The 13,284-nt window shown below is 32.7% G+C and overlaps 1 protein-coding gene across 1 annotated transcript in view; it reads left to right on the top strand.

Moving 5' to 3' along the window:
- The window catches only part of LOC114334784 (sodium/potassium-transporting ATPase subunit alpha), a 196,377-nt gene that overhangs the window by 170,928 nt on the left and 12,165 nt on the right, over window positions 1-13,284 (top strand). The window contains exon 14 of the mRNA XM_050652786.1: window positions 1,230-1,344. Coding sequence (XP_050508743.1) covers window positions 1,230-1,344 — 115 coding nt within the window. The remainder of the gene's footprint in view (window positions 1-1,229; window positions 1,345-13,284) is intronic.

The following is a 13,284-nucleotide window of genomic DNA, read 5'->3' as shown; positions in this document are numbered from 1 at the left end:
AAAATTACAATGATATTGAAACGACTCTCATCGACACAGTTAGCCATAGCCACCTCTGGGCAAGGTGACGGCTACCGCTCGCTGCGGTTTCGGTTTTGCTGGAGCGCCTCCTCACTACAGAGCGCGTCCACCTCGGCAGGTTCCAATTCAATCCATTGCATATCTGCCGTTTATTTCTTCCCGGTTCACTACACCAAGAATAACTGTCTTCATGATTCTCCTTGCTCGTCTTAAATATACTCTCGGTAGCCATCTCTTCTTTGGTTTCGCCAGTGTGGTGGTACGTAGGGAGGCTGTGCGGTTAATCTGCCGAAAGTCGGCTGCAGGAATCATATCATTACAAAGTGAATAGAGCAAACAGGACCACAGGTTGTCTGAATGAAACAATATGGGGAAATAAAAATATTGGGCAAAAAATGAAAGGTAGAATTTACAAAACCGGACCAACAATGATACACGTGGCAAAAACACGACCTGACACAGAGGGAACAAAAATAATGCTAGAAATAGCGCAGACATGAAAACCCTTAGAAAAATCGATTTTAAGACACTGTGGCACAGAGCTAGAAATAGAGATATAAAGGAGGTTCAAGATGGAGAACATCAAGAACTCTGTAAGAAATAGAAGAGTAGATTGGAATGATCTCATAAGCCGAATGAAAACAAATAGAGTAGTAAAGACGGCAAGAAACGATTCCCCAATAAGAAGATGATTAGTGGGAAGACCATGAAAATGATGGAATGACAACTTACTGGAGGCGCATTGAAAAATAGACAGTCATAATTACACAAAAATAAGAAGAGGAAGACTCTTATTCCTTGTTAATGTATTTTCTTTTTTCCCTGCCTCGCTGGGATATCGCTTTTTTAATTATAAAGCGTTCACTTGTTCTTCATACGATGGTATGGTATACATGGCATTCTACTTGACTGATTAATTTTTTAAACTTGACAAACTACTATCATTATCATAAATGGCGTTACAACTATTCGTGAGTCTTTGCCGCGTTTATCGGTCCTGTGCCACTAATTCCCATTGTCTCACTCCCATTTTCTCCAGATCTTCTTTGACTTCATCTTTCCAACTTTTTCTAGGCCGTCCTGCAGACCTTCTTCCATCTGGCCTTTCTCAGAACACATTGCATATAAGCTACTATCCTATTTTCTTAATACTCAAAATGAAAGCCCCGAATAAAAATCTTTTGAATTTATTTACTTTTTTATTTTAGGAATGGGAAATATGATACTTAATATTAGTTTAATAGTCGAAACTGTAGTTGCTTGCATGCTGTCATATATTCCTGGAATGTATTACTTGAAGTTTTATCCAATCTTGTTTAGATGGTAAGTAAAAAAATTGTATTTGTGACAAAAATTAAAAATAACTAAAATAATAATGACTCCATAGTTGCAGATACATATACTTTAAAATCAATTTAAATTTGTAATATTTATCAACAAAATTGTCTTCATAGCTCTTTTGGCTGGCTGTTTAGTCAGAAATTTGAAATTTAAACGTAGCTGTTAAAATCCTTATAGTTCAGGGAGCATCTGTTTTGAGATGGACGTTGAGAGGTGACTTAATTTTTTTGCAGAAATTGCTTAGAAGTAACTCATATAATAATAATTGAGTTATCCTCCCACTCAAAAAGGTCCGGAACGTTGTTTAAATAATCAAAATGTCAAAAAATGAAGGAAAATTTCGATTTTTTTCTTGGTTTTTTGATTATAACTTTAAAAGTATTTACTTCCGAGAAAAGTTGTACTGGCATAAACGTTGCGTAATTAAATTTACTACAATAAAGGATTGGTTAAAAATTTTAAAAATTGCCACCCTTGTTGCAGAATACCAATAATTGCGAAAAAAACATAAAAAACAAGTGTTCGCATTTTACGTTTTTCAACCATTTATACTACACTTAGGACCTTCATGTTTTACTTAGAAAAACTTTATTATATAATAAAACAACACTGTAAATTTCATTAAGATCGGTTCAAGAGATTTTGCAAAATAAACTTTGCAATCCAGCTTTCGCAAAAAAAATTCGTTTTTTCAAAATGTTGCAGGGCCGAAAATAAAGCAGAGAGCAAATTGATTTTTTTTAAATATATATAAGAATAAAGTACCTTTTATTTGCAATTTGCAAAATTTAAATCAGTTAACTACCGCCGCGTCAGGATTTTTTTTAAATAAACAATATTTTTTGGTGCTACGCGCAGGACAGCGGTGTTCGATTCACACAAGTTAATTTCCACTAAAATTTCTTTCAATCTTTATCTAATATATTATTTTCTTACTCTATATTTTGTTCTATTTTAATATTTTATTTCCACAGAAATCAAACTAATTTAATTATTGTTTGTGAAATATTGTTTAAACAATTGCATATGTTTAAAAATAATAAACTTTTATTCTCTAAGTTAAAATATATGAACAAAGAAAATTTTTGCTAAAAAAAGTGTTATTTCAAAGGACAGAGTGTGTTTTTATTTTGGAATAAACAAATTTATTTATTTATATCGAAATGTACTAAAAATTAAAATTTACCAATCATTATCAAAGGTCATTGGAATGCTCAATCAGATCAAACGTATCCGCTACCCTGCGCGTAGCACAAAATTTAATGTTTATTTTAAAAAATTCCTGACAGGGTGGTAGTTAAGAGGAAACAGTAGCGATCAATAGGTAGCAACAAACGCGTTCCAAGATTGCGGCTGTAATTTTGAATATTTTGTCGAGATATTTGGCACACTTATTCGTAATATAATAAAGAATGACGGTACAGAGCCCAATTTCAGAAATATGTTAGTATGTGGAACTTACTCTATAACTAAATAAAATATTGCAAAAAGGAGCCTGTACCGCTATTAAGAAAGACAAAAAATACACTTTCTTCAAATAAACTTTTTTATCCCGTGCCTAGACTTTGTGTCACATTGGAACTACTAAAAATCGATTTTTTTATAACAAGAAATCGAACATCACTGACTTGGCAACATTTCGCGCCTATGTGTATAAAAATTATTGTTTTTGATAGTATAAACGTCACTGTCAGTGTCGAATTACCGAAGCACTGATGCCTCACGTTTGAAAGTTCGCAGAACTTTCGCAATTTTGGACCGCGTTTGTTGCTACCTGTTGATCGCTACTGTATCACCTTAGCCGATTTTAACTTTACAAATTACAAATGAAAGTTACAGTATTCTTCTATATGTAAAAGCTGCTATCTTGCTATCTGCTTTATTTTCAGTCCTGCAACATTTTAAAAAAATGAATTCTTTTTGCGAAAGCTGGATTGCAAAATTTATTTTGCAAATTCTATTGAACCGATCTTAATGAAATTTACAGTATTCTTTTATTATATCATAAAGTTTTTTGGGTAAAATATGAAGGTCCTAAGTGAAGAATAAATGGCTGAAAAACGTAAAATGCGAATACTTGTTTTTTTAATGTTTTTTTCGCAATTATTGGTATTTTGCAACAAGGGTGACAATTCTTAAAATTTTTTACTAATCCTGTGTTGTAGAAAATTTAATTACGCAACTTTAATGTTAGTGCAACTTTTCTCGGAAATTAATACTTTTAAAGTTATAATCAAAAAACGAAGAAAAAAATTGAATTTTTCCTTCATTTTTTGACATTTTGATTATTTAAACAATGTTCCCGATCTTTTTGAGTGGGAGGATAACTCAAATATTATTATATGAGTTATTTTTCAGCAATTTCTGCAAAAAAATGTGAATCACCTCTCAACATCCAAATGTACTAATATTTTTACAGATGCGCCCTGGTCTATTAGTAGATATTATGACTTTTACAAACCTAGATTTCGGCGACGACAACCCACTACATATTCGTGGATTTCAAAGTCGCATACGACTCAGTCAATAGATTTAAACTACTCCTGGCTATGGTGGAATTCCAAATACCGCTTCTTCTTAAACAACAAATTGAACTTACATTACAGGAGTGGCGAGTATGGTCAGAATCCAGAACGATCTTTCAAGACACGTCCATTGCAAATTATGGACTAAGACAAGGTGATGGGCTATCATGTCTTTTTTTAACCTTGCTCTAGAAAGGGAATTCGGGAGTTCCAGATTAACACAAATGGCACTAGCTTTCACAAATCTGTTAGTCCAAACCTAGAAGAATATTAATTGCCGATTTAGAACTGGAAGTTGTGGACACCTTTACATACCTAGGCTCGCCGTTGACATCGTCAGCGAAGAAATTTACTATGTCTTGAGAAGACACATTGACTTAGAACTACCCAGAAAAACTAAAGTGACTCATATTAGCACTAGTCTTATTAGTAAAATACTAATAGACCAGGGCGGAGCTGTTTTGAGGTGGATGTGAGAGGTGGCATTCGGATTTTTCGGTGACAACATCAATAATTATAATTGACTTAAGGGTCATTTAGACGGGCCACTAAAGTTGCATATTTTCGGCAATATTTACTGGAAATATTGCTCAGCGATATTTGTAAAAACAGAAATATTTACGTATGGCCTGTCAACAATAATAAAAAATATTTACTGCAATATTTCCAGCCATGCTTGTTGCATTATATATCCGTTTTAGACGAAAAATACCCTTGAAGTATTGACGAGACGAATGTTTCCACTATCAATACCTGTTTCTGGTATATCCCTAGATAGTCCTGTCGCCAGGGGGGGAACAAGGGCCTCCTGTATTCAGATGGACTTACTTAAGTTTTTTTTATGTATTTTGGCCCGTAGAATACGAATTTTTTGGGTAACAGTTGATCCGGATATCGATAAGATTGTTATAAACAAAGAAGTTGAGGAATTACATAACAGCGATTTCTCGCAAAACAAAACATGTTTTTGTATTTTTTGGGCCATTCTAACCAAAAAATGTTCCTACAAGTTTTTTCGTAGGATGCATAGTTTTCGAGATAAACGCGGTTGAACTTTCAAAAAATTGAAAAATTGCCATTTTTGAACCCGAATAACTTTTAATTAAAAAATAAAATAGCAATTCTGCTTACCGCATTTGAAAGTTCAAGTCAAATTCTATCGGTTTCGAATATATACATTGCTGAAAATGTATGTGTTTATTGCTAAAAAAAGCTATAAACACATAGTGTTTCCCGTGCCTAATACATGCGTTTACAGCATGCTACGTAGAAATAGCCTCGCTTGCACTTGTACCTACTCTACCTACTCGTTCGATTTTAAATGAGAAATCATTGAAAACATCACTCCAGCACTAGGTGTTTATACTTTTGTTTAACAATAAAATAATAAATTTTTAGCAATGCAAATAACTAAAACCGATATACTTTGACTTGAACTCTCAAATGCGGTAAGCAGAATTGCTATTTTATTTTTTAATCAAAAGTTATTCGGGTACAAAAATTGCAATTTTTCGATTTTTTTAAAGTTCCACCGCGTTTATCTCGAAAACTATGCATCCTACGAAAAAATTTGTAGGAACACTTTTTGGTTAGAATGGCCCAAAAAAATACAAAAACATGTTTTGTTTTGCGAGAAATCGCTGTTATGTAATTCCTCAACTTCTTTGTTTATAACAATCTTATCGATCTCCGGATCAACTGTTACCCAAAAAATTCGTGTTCTACGGGCCAAAATACATAAAAAAAACTTGGGTAAGTCCATCTGAATACAGGAGGCCGTTGTACCCCCCCTGGCGACAGGACTAAGATAAAATAAATTGAATTGCTTCATATGCAAACCAATGTACAATTTTGCCACATTGACTTCCACTTTTCTTTTGAATTACCTTTTTGTGTTCATTTTATGTTTTATAAGCTTCATTCGGTGTTCTATTGAATTCTTATGCAATGGCCGTCCAACTATTTTTCTTTGCATTTCTGTCTTTGTATGATGTATTTTCTACATCCCACAACTCTAAGACGTAAATGTACTGCATTAATAAAACTTATTGTGTTTTCATTTGACCACGTATTCATTTTTTCTGTGTATGTTTTGACAAAACCAAATTAAATTTCTACAGAATAGCCGAGCAACATGCAAGATTTTCCACAGCAGTCGGAACTTATCGGCAACGCATCAGTCACTAACTGCAATAGTGTTCAAATACCAGCAATATTTCGGCCACATGGCTCGGCCCTACGGCGATATTTTCATTAAATGCTGCAATGTTGCCAGCAACATACCGAATATATATTGCCGGCAACATATTGCTTTAAAAACTAGCCCGTCTAAATGCCCCTTTATGCTCCTTCTCAAATATGCCCGGAACATTAATAAAAAAAATTAAATATTCAAAAATTTCGAAAAATATCGATTTTTTTCTACTTTCATTGCTTATAACTTTAAAACGATTCATTTTGGAACAAAGTCGTAGGAAAAGAAAATAAAGATAATTGAATTTTGTATTATATACGACTGGTTTAAAATGTCTTAAATTATTACCCTTTCCGCAAAATAGCAATAAATAGGAAATAAGAGGGCAAAAAAGAGTTTTTATTCAATGTGTTTCAACCACTTTGGTTGCACTTAGAACCTTCATAATTCGCTTAGAAAATTAATACTGCATACTTAAACCGTCCACCAAATTTCATTAAAATCCACCTAATAGATTTTGCATAATAATTTTGCAATCTAAATTATTTTAAAATAGTTAAAATTTTTTAAAAACTTTCTGAACAAAAAGTAGGCCATTTAGAAGTGTGCTATTTTTTTTACAGCTAAAGAGGTTCTCCACCTATCTATTATTACACTTTACAGAATTAAAATCGGATTATTTAAGCGGCCTCAGCACTGTTTTAAAGTTATAAACAATGTTTTGGCTTATAAACAAATACAGTGAGGACGTTTGAGTTGGAATAAATTCATTTTCTTGAGAATGGGCGACACCGGAGAGAAATCCCGAAATAGATCGATTTTTATTTTTAAATTATAATTTTTTGGCATAAATATCATACTAGTGACGTTATCCATCTGGGTGTGATGACGTAATCTAAATGTTGGAATTAATTTTATTCAAAAAAAAATTTTAATTCAAACCCTGTATAAATAATTATGTTAATGTTTATATTAGTGAATACAAAATTGAATAGCCTTTCGATTGAGCTATCACACGGCACCTATTCTCATTTAAAAAAATCATCGATTACGTCATCACGCCCAGGTGGATGACGTCACTACTATGATTATATACCAAAAAATTAGAATTTAAAAATAAAAATCGACCTGTTTCGGGATTTATCTCCAGAGACGCCTATTCTCGAAAAATTAATTTATGCCAACTCAAACGTCCTCACTGTATTTGTTTATAAGCCAAAAAATTGTTTATAACTTTAAAACAGTGCCGAGGCCGCTTAAATAATCAGATTTTAATTCTGTAAAGTGTATTAGATAGGTAGAGAACCTCTTTATATGTAAAAAATTAACAAACTTCTACATGGTCTACTTTTTCTTCAGAAAGTTTTTAAAAAATTTGAACTTTTTTAAAAAAATTTAGATTGCAAAATTATTCTGCAAAATCCATCAGGTCGATTTTAATAAAATTTGGTGAACGATTTAGGTATGTTGTAAGAATTTTCTAAGGGAACTACGAAAGTTTTAAGTTCAAACAAAGTGGTTGAGAAGAAACATTGAATAAAAACAGGCTTATTTTGCCCCCTTATTTTGTATTTATTGCTATTTTGCAGAAAGGGTAATAATTTAAAACATTTTTAACCAGTCATTTATCATACAAGATTAAATTATCTTTATTTTATTTCTCTACGACTTTGTTCCAAAACAAATCGTTATAAAGTTATAAGCAAAGAAAGCAGAAAATAATCGATGTTTTTTGAAATATTTAAATATGTTAATTTTTTTATTAATGTTCCGGGCATATTTGAGAAGGAACATAAGTTGATTATTATTATTGAAGGTATCACCTAACATTATCTGCAAAAATCCGAATGCCACTTCGCACATCCAAAAATAGACGTTTTTTCACAGATCCGCCCTGGTCTATAATAAGTAGAGTTCGGGAAATATGCAAAATGCATATTAAGTGCATATTTGCATATTTTAGATAAATTTTGTAAGTGCATATGCATTTATTAAAATTGCATATTTAAGACTTTTTTTGCATAGATGCATTTTAAAGAGAAATGAGAAGTTTCAGATCTAAACAATAAATCCGAAAATTCTCGTGGAACCACTTTCTGGCCTTAATATCTGCCTTTTACAATTTATGAGCCGACGGATAAAGGAGACGAAGGATACTCTACAATATGCAGTCGCATTTTGTTAGTGAAAACATTTTGTTATTCTTAAGTACATAATGCTGCGCCATATGACCAAAAGTGGACAACATTTAAAAATGTTTCTTCAAATTTGTTAATTGTCTACTAAAGCATGCTTCTGCTACAAATAGAGTAGTAGGAGGCTACAAACTGCAAGGATGGAATTTCCAATGGTCAATACCCTTCTATCAAAAATAAAAACATATTTTTAAAAGCCCTTTTGCGAGTATAGGTGTATAAAGATCGTTTACCTAATGTGCTTTTACCACCTGAACCTGTGATAACTAGATGGAGAAAATGGTTAAATTCTGTAAATTTCGTAACCGATATTTTGAGGGAGTTAGAGACGTCATTTGTAGTTTCGATGTAGACATAACTCAGGTGCTATGAAAAATGTGTGGATGTTTTAAAAAAACCGTTATTAAAAAGTAATTTGACACATATCCAAACCAATTTTGTAAATATTGCTTAGCCAATTATTAAATTAGAAAAGCGAATTATTTCTTTAGACCAAAGTATTGAAATTATCAATTCATTAAATGAAATAATTAAACACCTTAGTGAAACCAACAAAGTGTATCAAAAATTCTGCACGGCGTTAAAGAAAAATGAGGAATATCACAAAATAATTAAAAAAAATATTAAGATGGGGAAATGTGAAGATAATTTAATTTTATAGGTAGAACCCTCAATTAAACATTATTTTAAGTTTGTTTCTTTAGCTTCATGTGAAGTAGAAAAAAGTTTTTCCGTGTATGCTTAAACAATTACAATCAGATATACCTAGGGCTGTTTTTCTGTAGAAAATTTAGAAAAACGTTTAATAATGTACAGTTTTAATAATAATTGTAATAATAAATAATAAAGAATGATAATAAATATAAATAATAAATGAATATTATGATGTAGGCTATAGAAATTTTAATAAATATTTTTTTTATTTAGCTTAAATGCCTCGACAGTCGATGGGCATCAAATAAATAATTAAATAACTTCAAGACAAGGATTACAGTGTTGTTTATTTATATGCATTAAATGCATAAAAGCATATTTAAGTGCATATTTCAACTGTTTTTTGTGCATATTTCCAAGCATATTTAGGGTTTTTTAAGTGCATATTTCCCGAGCTCTAATAATAAGACTAGTGCTAAATATGTGGAGCAGAAACGTAGTCACATACGCAGAAGGACCAAGAACTGCTAAAACGTTTCGAGCGAAAAATCCTAAGAGAAATATATGGGGAATAAAAGAACAAGGTTTGTGGCACGGGTGTTTGCAACTTTAAGTTGTATAGAAATTTCGGGGAACATGAGGTTGTAAAATTTATTCAGATAGTACGTTTTAGATGTAATCAGGCAAATCAGGCGCATCAAGAAGGTGCAACAGTCGGAAAACTTTTGACCTAAGGGGGCTGATTAGACAAAAAGTCAGAGAAAGACTAAGACTTAGGTATCAAGATAACAAGAGGACAATTTAAAATCTATTGGAGTGAAGGCATGAAGAAGAATTTCCAGAGACAGAGGTGAAGGCGGCTTGTTCTGAAGAAGGCTTTGGCTCGTAACGAGCTATGATGCTATCGATGATGATAATAATACAGTCAACCAATAGTAATTTTCTCTTTATAAGTTAACAATGGATATCTTTTATAAAAGAACTTTACAATGAAAATAGCATTACACCCACATAAGCAAATGGAAATAAGAGCACGAATAGAAAACGCTCAATCAACTTGTCAATGAATGAGAAACCTCCATACAAATTTCTTCTTATATTGAATACTTAATTATTACAACACACAAATTGAAAAGTCCCAGATGCAGAATCCACCACTATAATAAAATTAATGTGGTAAATAGTTATTTAAATCTGAAACTTTTCTTGTTGGAAATTCTCTCTGGTACATCCTTAATCTGCGACTTTAACAATTTATAAGACCGCAGACGACGAATGTAGAAAACAAAAAGGACTCAGTGTAATCACATTCCGCTTTCATTCGTCTAGGAAAAGGACAGAAAGAAACTTCCTAGTACTCAAATCTGAGTAAAGAAAGAAAAGTAAAAGATGGTTTTGCTTGTTTTCGATTCAAAGGGATGCACAATCGCCAGACAGTTGTTTCCTCCATTTCAGGCTTTATCAACATCCCTCTGAATATTGTGATATTGTGCATCTCTCTGAATCAAAAACAAGCAAAACCATTTTTTACTTTTCTTTCTTTACTCAGATTTGAGTAGGGGAAATCGGGGCAAAGTGAACCAGTTAAGATTTGTCAAATAATATGACTTATACGAAGATAATAATTACGACTATTTTTTGTTCATACGATAGCAGAACCATTTGGCTACATATTCCAATATCTAATAACTAAAAAACAGTTTTATGTAATATGCTGTAGACATATTTCCCAAAAGTCGCAAAAAGTTCACTTTGCCCCACAGGCGGGGCAAAGTGAACTTTGTGTTTGGGGCAAAGTAAAACATATCAGATCAATTAAACATTTTATCAGGAAATACAATTAAACAAACTGAAAACATAAAAGATTCTATATAAACTGGATTTTTCCATATCTGAGTCTTTTATGGCGAAGCTTTCCCATGATTTGAGATGCAGTTATTACCGAGATATCATCTACCTCTGGAAAGACGAAGATGTTCCAGTTTCCTCTATACTGTCTCATAAATTTTACTTCATACCCGTTTTTAATGGATCTTTAACTTGGGCAACAAATTCTTTTTTTATTTTATCATTAGTTAGTTGAACTAATATAAAATCTTCGGTAAATACATTTTTCGTTGGAACTGCATTAAGCTGGTTTGTTTGCAAAATTTCAACATCTTCATCACTGAAGGTTTCCGTGTCACTGGAATCTTCGCACAAGTGGGCGTCATCAACATCATGGTCTTCGGAGTCAGAAGATTCTGGAACAGCAATTTTTCGTTTTACTGCAACTTTTTTTTCTTTTTTCACTATTTTTGCCTTCTGTTGTTCTTTTTCAGCTTTCAGGTCAGCAAGGTAAGGGGAAGATGTTATTACCGTTGTAGATCCTTTTTTCTATCCTTTCTCAGAGCAGTTTTAGGAGCTACTTTAGGGACAGGCATTATAACTCTTGGGGATATCGCTTGGCTAAAATTGGCTGAGCTTGTGGTATGGATCGTTAGCTACCGAAACATTTTGTAGTTGATAATGTGACGAGCTAGAGGGTTTATGGATAGGCGATACATCTCTTGATGGCACCAAGTTGTCTAAAATGTTTGAATTTTTGACAGCGCCTTGAACTTCATCAGATGTTGAACGAGTTTGTTTTATTTGTGAAGTATGACCATAAAATTTATTAGTGGATAGTGGTGGTAGATTTTCATTTGTTCTGCTTTTCTTACTAACCGTACTGGAACTTTCAGCCCAAACATAATCATTTTTGGGTGCATTACAGCGGTCGGCAACATCTGCAGTATCACGAGTGATATTTTCTACACCGCCATTGTCATTATTTTGAGTTAAAAGAGGACGGTCAGTAACCTCTGCAGCCGCAAATGCCATATCTGGGAAAATGTTGTTATCATAAGGACAAATTCCCGTTTTTTAAAACCGGATAAAACATTTTCAAGTGTTGCAGCCCTCATATCGCACCTTGAAAGCCATATGGCAATATCTGCAATTTTTTCATGAAATGACCTTTGAATGCAGTCTAATAGGAAAAAAAATCTATTTTTTAATGCTATATAGCAGCGTCTACAAAAAATTTTAAGTTCGGCACCAGAAAGATACATCTCTATGGCTTTTGTCAAAAATCGATTCTTCTTTTTATTCCATCAGGCATTATCTGCAGTAGTTGATGCTCTACGGTTCTAAAATTGGAACAAAACCCCAGATCTATATGGCAATATGTGCAAAATGTGACCCACGCTCGTAAAATGAAAGCAAGATCTACTAAGGAAACATCCTTTGAATGCAAAAAAACATAGAGAGCTGCATAGAGATTTGATTGCAACACTGGAAATAAGCGACAAGACTAGAACAAATTGATATACAACGTCGTACTGCAGATGGGTTTATCCCAAAAGAAAAGCGAATTATAACCGACAGACATTATATAAGCGACAGATTATAATATGCAAGACTTTGATTAAGTGTTAACACTAAAAATTTGTAATAAATAAGTACAATCAATAAAAAAAAATCTTATTTTATATGAATTTTTACTGTATCATATGCGAAAATTGATATATTTTTTAAAACCATATGGCCGTATGTGCTAAAATACCTATTTCCTGGGGGAAATTTTACTTACTTTTTAGTTCATATAAAAATATGTAAAATTAAAGACATTTCTGCCAAATATCAGTTTTGCAGCTTAATTTTTGGAATTACAGTAAATAAAATTAACTTTACAAAAACTTAAAATGCTGATTTTTGCAGTTACTGCCCTATGGTTTTCAAGGTGCGATATATGCTTGACCAAATATTTCGCTCACATCATATATCGTCACGACTTTACCAGGATTATTTCTTAGCCAATTCTGAACACCCTGGCTATAATATGAACTCAACGGAAACATAAACGCAACATCAAGAGGCTGCAAATGATGAGACGTGTGTGGGGGAATTATAATAATGTGAACGTTACTTTTTCTTGCCATTAAAATCAAATTTAAATTTTTAACATGTGTTGAATGACCGTCACAGATAAGTAACACTGGGTCTTCTTCTGTTGGCTTAGCATATTTTATAAAATGTGTGAACCATGTTGGTGCAAAAATATTACTTTGCATCCAACCTGAAGGATAAGGAACTACTATACTTTCAGGTGGTAGACTCCTTGAGAAGTTGGGATTATTTTTTACACGAGGGAATATCAGCAGAGGTGGTATATATTGACTTGCTGCATTAAAACAAATTTCTGCAGTGATGAGTGTACCTCGCTCTGCAGATGAGAGGCTACCGACCTGTTTTTTTCCTTTAAGAGATAACACTTTGGATTGTCTATTTGGAACTGTACTAATTCCGGTTTCGTCACAGTTATAAATTCTAC

This window comes from Diabrotica virgifera, chromosome 6 (genome assembly GCF_917563875.1).
Source record: "Diabrotica virgifera virgifera chromosome 6, PGI_DIABVI_V3a".
Classification (NCBI taxonomy): Eukaryota; Metazoa; Arthropoda; class Insecta; order Coleoptera; family Chrysomelidae; genus Diabrotica; species Diabrotica virgifera.
Note: the sequence above shows the minus strand (reverse complement) of the source record. Positions and strands in the feature narration are given on the sequence as shown.